The sequence below is a fragment of the Quercus suber genome, unplaced genomic scaffold (assembly GCF_002906115.3).
Source record: "Quercus suber isolate HL8 unplaced genomic scaffold, Cork oak 2.0 scaffold_54, whole genome shotgun sequence".
Taxonomy (NCBI): domain Eukaryota; kingdom Viridiplantae; phylum Streptophyta; class Magnoliopsida; order Fagales; family Fagaceae; genus Quercus; species Quercus suber.
This window is the reverse complement of record NW_027069519.1, coordinates 701,299-716,967: the sequence shown is the minus strand read 5'-3', so window position 1 is coordinate 716,967 and position 15,669 is coordinate 701,299. Positions and strand designations below refer to the sequence as shown.

Here is a 15,669-nt window from a genome sequence, read left to right as displayed (position 1 = left end):
GCTTCAGGAGCTTGGGTAGTGTACCACTACTCACGCGTGAGTAGTGGTACACTCATGCAAGTCCCAGAGGCATATAAAGCATGAGTGGGGCGCTCTTCTAACCGATGTGGGACTCCAGGCTTGGGGCTGAGACTATGAAACCCTCCTTGCTTGCCTGCACTCGGGGACGAGGGCAAAAACCGCATCGCGCCTGGCACCGCGGACGGACAACAATCAGATGGGGCGGAGGCAAGCTAAGGCTCATCCTAACCCCAAAAAGCGCTTTTTGTAAGGTAGGAATTTGTTCCCCCCACATCTGATTGTATCCTACCGCGGTGCCTGGCGCGGTGCGGTTTTGTCCTCGTCCCCGAGTGCAGGCACGAGCAAGCAAGCGCCTAGCTTGGACTTGTACTCGTCGAGTCCCACATCGGAGAGAGAGAGCGCCCCACTACCCTTTATAACGCTCGCCTAGCTTGGACTTGTACTCGTCGAGTCCCACATCGGAGAGAGAGAGCGCCCCACTACCCTTTATAACGCTTCAGGAGCTTGGGTAGTGTACCACTACTCACTTAAAAAGCGCTTTTTGGGGTTAGGATGAGCCTTAGCTTGCCTCCGCCCCATCTGATTGTTGTCCGTCCGCGGTGCCAAGCGCGATGCGGATTTTGCCCTCGTCCCCGAGTGCAGGCAAGCAAGGAGGGTTTCATAGTCTCAGCCCCAAGCCTGGAGTCCCACATCGGTTAGAAGAGCGCCCCACTCATGCTTTATATGCCTCTGGGACTTGCATGAGTGTACCACTACTCACGCGTGAGTAGTGGTACACTACCCAAGCTCCTGAAGCATTATAAAGGGTAGTGGGGCACTCTCTCTAACCGATGTGGGACTCGACGAGTACAAGTACAAGCTAGGCGCTTGCTTGCTCGTGCCTGCACTCGGGGACGAGGACAAAACCGCACCGCGCCAGGCACCGCGGTAGGATACAATCAGATGTGGGGGGAATAAATTCCTACCTTACAAATTTCATTATGAATATTATTGACTACAATAAAACCTTAATATAAGCTTTTGTTAAAACCTTTTCTAGAAGGAATAGGACTCTTAAATAACCTAATTCTATAACGACTAGGATTATTAATAACAAAGAATACTTAAGACTCAAAACACAAAATAAGACTCATGGGCCTTTCCAACAGCCAATGACAACACGTTCCAGAAAATCTAGAAATTACCAAGTTGCCCTTATCCTACCATACTTTTAATTAAAACTGAACCAACAGCTTTCTAACCAAAAAACTTCAAAGACTCGGTAATAATTAAAGTAACCAATGAAATGTGGCAAGAAGGCCCTGCATCAAAACTAGACCAACTCTTATTGACTGTCTGCATCAATGGACCATTTTTAATGCAAGAAAATGAATACTTGCATTTTCTAGGGAGAGAGGGGCAAGTTGAGAAAGATACCATGTGTTTGGGTGCGCCAATCATAGCCAATTACTTTAGGTTTTTGGCAAACACACAGTACGTTGATGGTGTGACGTGACTATAATCAACTATACCAAAATGATTAATATGTGATAATGCAGACATTTATGAAGAACACGTTTATAAACTTCAAATGTTGTGTTTTGTTGTGGACATGTAGACAAAAATCACAATCAGGAAAAAACTTAGATACAATATCTTAAGTATGGTTCCTTAGGTACTCTCTTAAATTTCAACAACCTGATTACTTAAACAAAACACTAAACCAATGTAAACAACATCCGACTTTTGTTTCCAAGAGAACCAAAAAACCCATTCGCTGAGAAAAACTTAACTCTTCTTCCCATTAAAATGATTCCCCATAAAATATAAGTTTTTTATTGTTATTGCGGCTCTATGATGTAAGTTCAATGCCTGCAATGCTTGTTCTGGTTTGGCACATGACTCTTTATGTGTTCTTTTTTTTTTTTTTTTTTTTTAAGTTTAGCTATGTTGGACTCTTACAGCAGTAGATGTGGGCACTTCGTTACCTCCTTTCCATGTGATCAAATTGAACTTCTCAAGTGTACCTTTTATATTGGGTGATTTTCCGTGTCTTGGACCAGTTTTTATGAAAGGGAGAGAGAAAGAAGCAAGCAGAGCTTAATTTCTTCACAAACTTAGAAGTCAGTGATTGAGGGTGAAAATTGAGAAGTCAGAGAAATTGGGGTTCTAGGATTTCTCGTGTTTATGTGTATATGGTGTTAACACATACAGGAGAAAACAAAAAAGAAGAAAGAAATGNAGTTCAATGCCTGCAATGCTTGTTCTGGGTTTGGGCACATGACTTCTTTATGTGTTCTTTTTTTTTTTTTTTTAAGTTTAGCTATGTTGGACTCTTAAAGCAGTAGATGTGGGCACTTTCGTTACCTCCTTTCCATGTGATCAAATTGAACTTCTCAAGTGTACCTTTTATATTGGGTGATTTTCCGTGTCTTGGACCAGTTTTTATGAAAGGGAGAGAGAAAGAAGCAAGCAGAGCTTAATTTCTTCACAAGCTTAGAAGTCAGTGATTGAGGGTGAAAATTGAGAAGTCAGAGAAATTGGGGTTCTAGGATTTCTCGTGTTTATGTGTATATGGTGTTAACACATACAGGAGAAAACAAAAAAGAAGAAAGAAATGTATGGTGTTAATGTCACATAGTGTTTTGGTTAAGTAGACAAATGACTGAATATTAGGAGGGTTACTTAAGGAACCATATCTAAGATGCTGTATCTAAGTTTAGGTTAAACAATTATATATCCATTCTCCTGCTACATTTAGAGTATGTGTGGATATAATTGATGATAAATGAAAAAAAAAAAAAAAAAAAAAAAAAAAAGGGTATGAATTTATGATACAAGACACGTATAGAGGTGAAAATTCCATTTTGATCTCTACATTTGGGGGTTATTGTCAATTTGGTCCCTGTAGTTTGGTCGAAGTCAATTTAGTCGCTATTATTTTCAACATGACTATTTATTCCCTACAGTCAAATCATCACTTTTCTTGCATTTTCTTGAACTTTCTTGGCAACTAAAAACAAAAACACAAATCAAATTTACCATTCTCCAACTCTAGTAGACACACATATCAACTCAACAACTAAAAAAAACCAAAATTTGGACCCATAATGACTATAAATTGAAAATAACATGGATTAAATTGACTAAAAGTTGAAAATAACAGAGACTAAATTGACTGCTACCAAAATATATGGACCAAATTAATAGTGAGTAAAAAATGTAGGGACCAAAATGGTATTTGCACCCATATAATTTGATCATTGTATATCTCATTTTGATTATTACAATGAACATGATACATGACAACAGTAGTCTACGCTTTAACCACATAAATGGTGCACCTATTATATAATCAGATTTACAAAAGTGATTATTATATGGTCATGCTAGCATAAATGAGACCATGTCAATAAACGTAGAATCAACATATCCATGCTTTAGCTACATGTACAATTTATGTGGGTTTAGTTGATATTGAAGAAGGTATGAATTTATTATACAAGAGATAGTAGAGTGAAAACTGGTTTGCCAGGGATACTTTGCAAATTAGATGTTGAGAAGGCTTTTGATCATGTCAACTGGGGTTTTCTTATGCAGTTACTAGAACAGAGTGGGTTCTCTGCTAAATGGAGGCAGTGGATTTTCTTTTGTATATCTACAGTTCGTTTCTCTATCTTGATAAATGGCACCCCTTGTGGGTTTTTTGAGAGCTCCAGGGGGTTAAGACAAGGTGACCCATTGTCCCCCTTATTGTTTGTCTTGGTGATGGAAGCCCTTGGGAGAATGTTGGATAAAGCTGTCCATGATGGTCACATGTCAGGCTATGGTGTAGGTCATTTAGAGGGAAGATCTTTGGAGGTGTCACATCTGCTCTTTGCGGACGACACTCTAATTTTTTGTGATGCTGATTTGGATCAGGTTTTGTTTCTCCGTATGATTCTCATTTGGTTTGAGGCGGTTTCTGGTTTGAAGATAAATTTGGGTAAGTCAGAGCTGGTTCCTGTTGGTATGGTGCACAATCTCGACTTATTGTTGAATGTCCTTGGTTGTAAACAAGTAAAAAAAAAAAAAAAAAAAAAAAAAAAAAAAACCAATTCCATGAGAAAAATTCAACTCCTTCCCATTAAAATGATTCCTCTTTCAGTTCCTCTCTTCTCTCTTTGCTAGTAACAAATCAAGCACTCATACCTTTTGGAACAGGAATCAAGCACCTCCTGGTAGGGTTTCCCTAATAGGAGTGGTAGTGGTTGGATCTCAAATTAGAGGTGGAACTCAAAAGATTTAGTTGGTGATCAAAATTGGAAGGAGAGCTAGAAATCAAGTTATCAAGGTAAGTTCGGTGTCCCTCCTCTATTTCATACCCACCCCGTCTCTCATTCTAGGGTCTATTATATGCGGTTGGGAATGGGGACAATCTCTAGAGTTGTTGAGAAATTGAAATTAAAAGTCTTTTGTGGATGACATCATTTTCCCCATAAAATATAAGTTTTTTTAATCTGTTATCGGCTCTCCAATGTAAGTTCAATGCCTGCAATGCTTGTTCTAGGTTTGGGCACATGACTTCTTTATGTGTTCCATAAAGTTTAGCTATGTTAAAATCTTAAAGTGGTAGATGTGGGCACTTTCGAAAGGAGGAGAGAAAGATGTGAGCAAGGCTTGATTTCTTCAAAAACTTAGAAGTCAGTGATTGAGGGTGAGAACTAAGAATTCAAGAGAGATTGGGGTTCTGGGGTGTCTCTCGTGTTTTTGTGCATATGGTGTTAACACATACAGGGGAAAACAAAAAAGAAGAAAGAAAGAAATAGATGGCATTAATGCCATATAGTGTTTTGGTTAAGTAGATAGATAACTGAATATTGGGATGATACCTAAGATATTGTATCTAAGTTTTTTCTGAACAATTATATATCCATTCTCCTGCTACATTTAGAGTTTGTGTGGGTATAATTGATGATAAAAAATGTATGAACTTATTATACAAGACACATAAACAGGTGAAAATACCATTTTGATCTCTACATTTGGGGTTATTGTCAATTTAATCCATACATTTTGGTACCAGTCAATTTGGTCTCTATTATTTTCAACAAGTAAAATACAAAAAAACAAGTAAAATTTACCAATTTCCAACTCCGTTAGACACATATCAACTCAGCAACTAAAAAAATCCAAAATTTGGACCCATGATGACCACAAATTGAAAATAATACGGACTAAATTGACTGCAAGTTGAAAATAATATAGACTAAATTAACTACTACTAAAATATATGCACAAAATTAATAATGAGTCAAAAATGTAGGGACCAAAATGAGATTTTCTCCCATATAATTTGATCATTGTGTATCTCATTCTGATTATTACAATGAACATGATACATGACAATAGTAGTCTACGCTTTAACCACATAAATGGTGCAACTTTTATATAATCAAATTTACAAAAGTGATTATTATACGATCATGGTAGCGTAAATGAGACCATGTCAATAAACTTGGAAGACTGTGCTTGTTGTGTGTAGAATGTAGAATCAACGTACAATGTATGAATTTATTAGCATAACTAAAATGAGGGTATTAATACTTAATATAATTAAAATCTTAAAGTGGTAGATGTGGGCACTTTCGAAAGGAGGAGAGAAAGATGTGAGCAAAGCTTGATTTCTTCAAAAACTTAGAAGTCAGTGATTGAGGGTGAGAACTAAGAATTCAAGAGAGATTGGGGTTCTGGGGTGTCTCTCGTGTTTTTGTGCATATGGTGTTAACACATACAGGGGAAAACAAAAAAGAAGAAAGAAAGAAATAGATGGCATTAATGCCATATAGTGTTTTGGTTAAGTAGATAGATAACTGAATATTGGGAAGATACCTAAGATATTGTATCTAAGTTTTTTTTGAACAATTATATATCCATTCTCCTGCTACATTTAGAGTTTGTGTGGGTATAATTGATGATAAAAAATGTATGAACTTATTATACAAGACACATAAACAGGTGAAAATACCATTTTGATCTCTACATTTGGAGTTATTGTCAATTTAATCTACACATTTTGGTACCAGTCAATTTGGTCTCTATTATTTTCAACAAGTAAAATACAAAAAAACAAGTAAAATTTACCAATTTCCAACTTCGTTAGACACATATCAACTCAGCAACTAAAAAAACCCAAAATTTGGACCCATGGTGACTACAAATTGAAAATAATATGGACTAAATTGACTGCAAGTTGAAAATAATATAGACTAAATTAACTGCTACTAAAATATATGCACAAAATTAATAATGAGTAAAAAATGTAGGGACCAAAATGAGATTTTCTCCCATATAATTTGATCATTGTGTATCTCATTCTGATTATTACAATGAACATGATACATGACAATAGTAGTCTACGCTTTAACCACATAAATGGTGCAACTTTTATATAATCAAATTTACAAAAGTGATTATTATACGATCATGGTAGCGTAAATGAGACCATGTCAATAAACTTGGAAGACTGTGCTTGTTGTGTGTAGAATGTAGAATCAACGTACAATGTATGAATTTATAAGCATAACTAAAATGAGGGTATTAATACTTAATATAAATAAGTCCATATGTAATGAAAGACAAGATTATTCCTATTAATGAAAAGATGAGGAAGATTAGCTTAAAAAGTTTTTGATCATGTAGAAAAGAAAGTGATTAATGCACCAATGAGAAAGAGAGAATTGATTCAAGTCAAGAGAATGGAAAAGGTAGAGTAAGACCTAAAATAAAATTAGTAGAATTAGTAAAAATGGACATGTCAATTAAGGAGGTAACAATGAATATGACTTCAAATAGTATAGGATAGTAAAAAAGAATGCATTTGGCCAACTCTAACTACTCTAATGGGGATCTATAGCCAACCCTTACATTTTGAGATAAAGAATCGGTTGTTATTGTTGTTGCTGTTGTTGTCCTAATGTCACATAACCATTATCCTTCTGAAATTCTCTTACAAAAAAAATCTATTTTTCCCTTATATAAATAAAATTTTATAATCAGAACTTTTTTATAATATTCATAGAAGAGAAATTAACAATGGTAGTAACTCACTAAGTTCCAGCGATGCGGGTGCTTATGTGTGTATTATCCTCTTCATCAAGCTTGGCCAAACCAAAGTCAGATATCTTAGGATTAAGATATTTATCAAGCAGAACATTAGTAGCCTTGATGTCTCTATGAACAATCTTCAATCTTGACTCTTCATGAAGATAAGCCAAACCTCTTGCAATCCCAACACAGATCTTATACCTTGTTGTCAAATCCAACTTCAATTGGCATTCTTCTAAGCCTTAAATTTATCAAATTTAATAGAAATTCGTCAATTATACATATGTACATTATCTTACTTACAGCATGTAAATACAAATACCAAAAACATCAAGTGTACAAAGTAAATGTCTACCAAACAAAGCTCGAGCAAGGCTGTTGTTTTCCATATACTCATATACTAGCAATAGTTGATTTCCTTCAATGCAACATCCGTAGAGCTTAACAAGATGAGGGTGTTGAAGAGCAGAAATCATGCCTATCTCATTCACGAACTCGCGATTTCCTTGTTTTGATTTGGAAGAAAGCTGCTTTACTGCAATCGCTGTACCATCTGATAGGAGGCCCTGTGAGAACAAAATTTCTAACATCTATTAGAAGGAAGAAACTGCAACAAGGATAGATTAATTTTTGAGTCAAAACTCAATAATGAAAGTTCAAATAGATATGTTGAATTTATAGAATAAAGATAAACATGGATTTGCAAGTTAATATATGGTCTATTTCCTAAGAGTCCAAAACTGATTACAAGAAGCTAATGCAAGGTCTAAACCTACCACGATGAACAGAAATTGCCGAAATAAGAGGACCATAGACTCCTCTATCAGGGATGCTAGTTGTACCCTTCCCAGCCCAATAAAAACGGATCTCTAAGGTGTTATTATTCACAACTGCAAGATAAGGTTTTATGACTTCCATGCCAACTCCACCCGCTTCATCTGCAATATTGAAATCCTTCTCCACTAGCTCTCCCTTCAATATTTTAAACATGTTGGTGACCAGCTAGTAACAAGCTATAAACATAAGAACTTTGGTTGATGAAGTTCAGATCATAATGTCATTAGATACCTGAATATAAATATCAAATACACGCCTTCCCAAGCTGCTATATTTAGTATCATTGGTGAACTTTATCTCAGCAAAATGGAGGTTTATTTTGTAAGTTCCAGTTCCCAAACAAAAAGCATAATAAGTAAGAGACAGAGGAGAAAGGCGTGCATTAATGTATAGTTCAGGATTAGCCATAGAGAGTTTGGAGGAATTTTCCAAAATATATTTGTCTGTTGTTTGGCCATCATCCATGAAGTTACCAGTGCTGCTATATGCCCAATTTCTTCTCTTGAGGAATTTTGAACCTCCAACTGGTTCTGTAGTATCATCATCATATGTATTTCCATTTATAGTTACTTCTGTTCCACCACAATTTATACGGAGGAAGTCGACAACTGGGGAAATAGGAAAAATGGATTAGTAACAGCTGAACATTTTAAACATATTTAAATTAATATTAGTGCAAATTATGTAAGGAAAATATTATTTTTCCTTTTTTGGGGTGGGGGTGATGGGGGAGGAGTGTGCGATGGGACAGTTTCATTTGGTGCAGAATCAAGCCAAATGAGACAGTCATTCATGGACAGCTCATTCTTGTGTTTAGTACTCTTAGGAGGGTGCCCTCATGTGTTACTATATCCAATGAGACTTATGGCACTGTTAGATAGCCAGACAACTACATAAAGGCTACAAATGGATCCTAACAACAAAAGTTCAATCCCAGTGCAATAGCATTATTCTGCAGACTTCAGAAAGATCAAATTTGGAAGATTTATTAAAAATTAATACGATTAGTAATAAATTAGATGAGAAAGATTCATAAATTTGGAAGCATTTACAATAAATTTCCAATCTTGGGGCCACAAGCAAGGGAGCCCTCAATTCCAAACACGAAAAAATTAAAACACGGTAAGTGCCCAGTCACGTTAAAGACTGCACGTCTGTAAGAAAGACTTGAAACTGTAAAATGATTTAACAACCGCAAAATTGTGCAGCATACAAGAATTTTAAAATTTAGATGTAAAGTAGGATCTCTTAAAACAGATTCATTATTTAGTACGGTTACAAAGCATGAGAAAAATCCCTTCAGGATATATTTGGGGAACTGGTACAGATCTGAACCAAAGCAAACATGAGATCTGATAACAATCTATGATAGTAATTTTATACTAAATCAATTTTATAATAGCCCAGACAACAACTTACTTTCTGGACAAGAGCTTCTCAGACACGAAATATCTCCACTGATAAGGCAATCCAGGTACCAAAGCAAGTCAGCAATATTACATTGTGATTAAATATATGTTACATGAATCAAGACAATATTACATTGAAGATTATCAAAAAAAAAAAAAAAAAAAAAAAAGAATCAAGACAATATACCAGAAAGTTAATATTAAAAAATACTTTGTAATACGTGCTTTCAAAGGTGAACTTAAAAAACTTACGTGTCACTCCCCTTTGAAGAGGCTGTAAACAAGTTCCTACATAAAATATCACCAAGTCCAAAGCTTAGCTAGTAAATAAAAGATCACACTCACACAGACAAAAGCATTCTTACACGTCTTGGTTTTCGCAAACTAAGCTTCCATTGGAAAAGTTGTTATATGAAAGGTCACTGCACATAAAAGTTATGATATAATTCATTATCTAAAAAAATGAAGCACGAATAATAAACTTTTATTTACGCAGGATAATTGATAACATGCATGGAAGGGGTAATATATTTCATTTTTAATTCTGTGAAATCCAATCCTACATATTTTAGGAGATAAAGCTTTCATCCAAACTCCCACATATAAGCTAAACCACTCTTATATGGGAAAGATGCTTGCCATTACATTACCTAAGCCCAATATACCTTTGTGTTTTTTGATAATGTAAATAACCAATCCCCATATGCAAATATCAAGATCATAAGAGCTAACCTAAAATAAGGAGATTCTTTCCTTCATGTTAAACTATGAACTATACAAAGATACTAAAATTTAAAATTTGAAGTTAAAAAGGATATATAATAAGATAGCTGCAGATTAGTGATACAGCTCATCACGTTCGATTCTTGGATATGAATGGGCGGATTGCGTGGGATTGGATAATTTATGTGCATCAGTGCAAAGGATAAGATCACATAGAAGTAGAAGATTATGCTTTTGAAGTGATAGGCTTCTCAAGCGATTAAGTGATTAAAATTTTATCGAATATATGATTCTTCTNAAACTCAATAATGAAAGTTCAAATAGAATATATCAATGGTAAATTTAGTGTTAAATACCTTATAAACAGAACCAAAACCACCTTCTCCAACTTTATTGGAAACATCAAAGTTGTTGGTGGCAGCTCTGATTTGCCTCAAGGTAAACGAACCAGTTTGCAAGTCTAAACCCTTTAGATCTGTAGAAGAATCAAATTCAAACATGAATTATATCTAGGAAAATTGAAAATTTGTACACTTTTTTAAGGTTTTGACAAAACATTTGAGCAGATGTTATGAATCAAAAGTTCTAAAACACCCATATGCAGTCAATTCCTACGACAGGCATTCAGGCAAAATGATGTATTAGCAGCATAAAATAGTAGATATTTAATAATTTTTATTATGTTTTGAATAGTTCAAGTCATTCTACAAGCATGCGTATCAGGGACATATATACACATGCAAAAAGCTCCAATGCAAAATCCAATTCACTGAACATGTAAGTTTTCCTTTTAGGAACAGATCAATATGCATTTACAATACTAAATACCTTGTCCCATTCTGCTCTTCTGTCCTAGACAGCCTTTCCACCAGAGGATACCCAGAACCAGAAATAGAACAAATGCTCCTACAGCCACTATTCCAACTACTATCTTACTGATACACCGCTGCCATTTGTAGAGTCTATTTAAAGAAATAGTTCAAAAGATATAATATTAGATGCCTCAGAAAGGGGGTAAAATCATTATCCAGCCAATTATGTAATGCATAAAGGAACACAAAAAACCATCAAAACCATTACAACCACTTCAATGAAGAAATAATCAAGACTCGCTCTTTTCTCAAGTTCTAAATTTAAATGAACACGACTGTTTTTCAAAACACAAGGAAAATTATCAGCTTAATTTGTCCTGAATCCAGTAAAGATTTTAAGAAACAAAATAAAAATAAAATCCACTCCATCTGAATTCTGTGGCATTTGTACACACAAATGAAGGAATGCATTAATCATCACAATAATAGTATAAGACTTTAGACACATTCTTTTTTTTTTTTTTAATGAATATACGACAGCTGAAGACTATGGAGAGCAGGAAACATTTAGAAACTTTTGGAATCCCCACAATACTTTTATGAGTTCTGCAAAATGCTAGGGAAGTGTATAGGCAACATGTTTCCTATGAACTCTCCACTATTTAATATATTTTTATGCTGCAATTGATTAACTATAACACCCCATGATTTTGTTACTAATTTATTTCATATGCATATAAATAAAAGAGGAGGCCCATAATTAAATGGATATAATTGATTTGGGTTTAAGATATTTAAATAAGATAATTATTATGGAACAAGAGGCGCCCCTAGAGAAATAGCATAAGTAAATATATGAGCCTTGATAAGTTTAAAAACCCTAACCTTTTATCCTTGAGCTTTGCGTATATAAATAAGAGGTTTCCCCTCTTTTAGCGGCACCACATGATTTATGTTATTTTCTTATGGAATTTCAAGGAATCCTCTCAATGTTTGGTTTTGTTTCTACCGTAATCTTGGAAAGTTGGAATTATTCAAGGTCTAATAGCATTCTTGTCCCCACGATTATAGGAAGACTTGGGTTTGTACATTTATCATTTTGGTAGCTAATAGAGAAATAGGCATTGGCTTCATCAATCTAATCTTTTAAGTATGTTAATGGGAAAATGTGTCCTATGATTGTTATTGGGACAAAGTTTAGCTATGAAATTGGTTGTAACTTAGAGCTACAATATTACTCAATAAAATAAACATTACTACATAGTTTAAAAATTCAACCGTTAAATTGTATGTTCTTTACGTTTTCAATACACATGTCAAATTTTGTGTCAATCATATATTTTTTATTATATGATCTATAAACTTATATTTTATGCATAATTTTAAACTTCAAAAACTTGTAATTTAAAAATTTTATTAATGACATAGTTATTGATCTTTAATTTTCTAGAAATTTTGCAATCATAAAAGATATAAGAAGAAGATGTAATCTAATGGTGAATTTATCAAAATTTAATTCCAATACAAAGATATTGAGTAAGGTTGTAATTTAAGGCTATAATCAATTTTGTAACTAAATTTTGTTTTTATTATTTTATTAGACTTGACAAAGTGTATATAGCTGTATGTCATTGAATGGTCCTCCGTAGGCTATTAGATTGATCAATTATGAATATACTATAAGGAATTGTAGTAGATTATATGATGGCTAGACACATAATGACATGCTAGAGTTCCATAGAGTTGCTGTACATTTACGCCAATTTATAGATAGTGAAAAAAAAGTCTGTGAAATAGAACAACTGGATCAAAGCTAAAAGTGAACTAGACAATAAGTAAATAAATGAAAATTTTTGAAATTTTGGAAATATTAGTGTTGTCCAGAGTTGTACTATTTAAGCAAGAAAACAGGTTTTTAAGTGGTAAATTTGTGTAAATTGATGGACCGGTGTTGCTAGGTTCTAAATAATTCTATGGATTTATTGTTACTTAAGGGTGGTTGATTTCATTTTGCAAATAAAGAGGTAAGTGTTGTTTACTAATTTGGGGGTTTCCCAAAAATAGTTTTGACTATCAAACTATTTTTATAACAAAGAAATATTTTTTACCTTCTATAAATATTTGATGTGCATATTATATGAAAACTTTGACATATTTAAATATGTACCTATAGATAAGGCAAATGATATTTTAAGTTTAAATGATGAGAAGCTTATTTGTTGTGAGCACTTTGAAAATTGATTTGAATCCAATGTGATTAAAAGTTCAGTATTGTATTTAGTCCTTAGCAAGAGACTATCATACTGTAGCTAGTCCATAGCAAGGAAAAGTCCCAGAAAGGGGACAGCACACTTTTGGTAGCTCCTTAGCAAGACGGTATACCCTTGAGGATCCAAAAAAAGAAGCTCCTTAACAAGGGAGTGCACTTTTAGGTTCCAAAGGAATCACCTAGAAAGGGGATGAAAAGGGGGTTCTAGTTCCAAAAAATGGATCACAAAACCTTGTTAACAGAGCATAAACATTGACCACAAGAAAAGTCAAGGGGATTGTTTATATGATAGTGTTGGTATATCATGATGATTCACAATATAATAATATTTTTATATGAGATATTTGATGTTGAAATATAGATGGTTTGCAATCTATAACTTTGTTGTATGGATTATTCATTTAAAAGGTTCATTCCCACACCCCAATGTTAGTGAATTCCACTTATTGAGTTGTCTCACCCGCCCCACCCCTACAGATACATTAGAGGCATCATTGGAGTAGAAGTTCTTAGAAGACAATGATTACAATTTATTTTGTGTAATTGAGAATTTTGTTATTATTATTTTTAATGGTAATAAATATTGAACTTGAGATTTTAGATTGCTGGTTGCATTTGTTTAATATTTTTATGGATTATTTAGATTGAATAGATTTTTAGTATTTTTGATTTGGGGCGTTACATTAACTATCCAAGATGGTTTTGTATATTAACCTTTAAAGAAACATTCCCTCAAAAAAGAAAAAAACCTTTAAAGAAACAACATTCATTGCAAAAAAAATTCCTTTATATATAACCATCCACAACAAATGAGATGGAAGAAATTATATCCAAACATGCAAATAACTGCTTAATACCAGTGGTCATCAACAGATGTTGAGAGTACAGTTAAACCTAGATTGCCTACATTATACAAGACATTCTCCACAAGAGTTAGCAAAGTAAAGGGGAACAAATAATGCATGCATTTTAATGATTTACCCTTTAATGAATTAATGCATATGATACAAACTCGTTCACATTAATTTGGATGGGAAGCTTACATGCTTTTGCGTTTATTTAGCAATATCCAACCAGGCACAGGTCCACTTAGCAGGTTTCCAGTTAGATACCTGAACAAATTCAATCTAAAAGATTCAGAACAACTTATGTAGTTTTGTGCATTACACAGCACATTGATATGACTTGCCAGTGACACAAATTTTGAGCTCAATGAAATGGCTAACTTGAAATACAAACACACTCATGTACACATTCTCTTGCTTTTGGAACATATATTAACAGCTGTGAATTGGAGGAAAAAGAAAAGGGGACCCCACCTCTAGTTAATAGATGTAGGACTCTGATTGTCAATTACATCCACCATATGACAGAGGAACTCTGACTCAGAAGACAATAAAGAGGGTCTACATTTTATTTTTTTTTATTTTACACACACACATATATATATATATAGGTAGATGATAGTGGGGAAAGGAAGGGGGTAGGGGGGGGGGGGGGGGTTTGACCTATGGACAGGAGGCACTATAAAAAATGTCATTATTGTTGGGTTATCACTTGAACCTCAAGAATGGTCTACATTTAACTTTAATAATCCTTTCTCCAAAAAAAAAAAAACTTAATAATTATTTTATGGATGGCCATATTTTACTCTAAAGGCTTTTTGATAACTCTATCCTTGAAGCATATTTGATTAGGCACACACTAGCCAACTTTAGGCCTAAAATTCATTTTACATTATAATTTAATGCAAAAAAGGTTATCATTACTTGACTTGTTTAGCTTACTCGAGATGTTTTAAGGCCGAAATTTTGGATTTGTTCAATTAATCAAATTGATATAGTGGCTTGTACTGTTGACAAGTTGATCTGCCTATTGGATTAGTCCTTTGTTATTATTAACCGTAGCTACTTGGTATGTTCAGAATGGAACGAAATCAAACATTTTCACACTACCCCTTAGACAGCTGTGTTTACTTCGGTGCAAGGAAATCTACATCTGCGGTCAAAACGCTTACATGAAATCCACCTGTGGTAGAAGATCATAGCTTTCTGGAATTCCTCCAGTTAGTTTGTTAAAGCTGAGGTCTCTGCAGGAAAACTTATATAATCAAATTTTAGTGAAACAGAAAACTCTCCCAAAATAGGAAAAAAAATCCAAATCATTTACTCGAAAAATTGTAATATGCAGATAACATAAGTTTGCAATGCAAAGAAACGTAAAAAAAAATAAAATAAAAAAACACACACTAAAAGACTATTTATTAATTTAACATAACTATCTCATAAACAAATATCTATAGGAGACTTGTACTTGATTTGGTTATTAAATAAACTAGCCGCAAACCCGTGCAATGCGCGGAAAATTTGACACCACAATTTTTTTTTTTTTGGTGAAGTTAAAAATGACGATAGTACTTGAGACATTTTTTTTAATGAAAAAAAATGGGTAAAGGGGTGACCTAAGTTGGACTTAAGACTTATAAGTAATAGTCGCAAATTCATCTCAAAATAATGTGATTACATTGTAATAT

General features: G+C 34.0%; 1 protein-coding gene across 1 annotated transcript in view; it reads right to left on the bottom strand.

Moving 5' to 3' along the window:
- LOC111990655 (probable leucine-rich repeat receptor-like serine/threonine-protein kinase At3g14840) overlaps positions 1–15,239 on the bottom strand; it is a gene marked incomplete at its 5' end in the record, with an annotated part of 19,423 nt that extends 4,184 nt beyond the window's left edge. Inside the window, 10 exon segments of the mRNA XM_065772157.1 lie at positions 5,964–5,972; positions 7,090–7,327; positions 7,442–7,869; positions 7,871–8,058; positions 8,155–8,531; positions 9,343–9,380; positions 9,585–9,620; positions 9,698–9,754; positions 14,180–14,248; positions 15,154–15,239. Of these exon segments, the coding sequence (XP_065628229.1) occupies positions 5,964–5,972; positions 7,090–7,327; positions 7,442–7,869; positions 7,871–8,058; positions 8,155–8,531; positions 9,343–9,380; positions 9,585–9,620; positions 9,698–9,754; positions 14,180–14,248; positions 15,154–15,239 (1,526 nt within the window).
- Between the last annotated feature and the right edge of the window lie 430 nt (positions 15,240–15,669).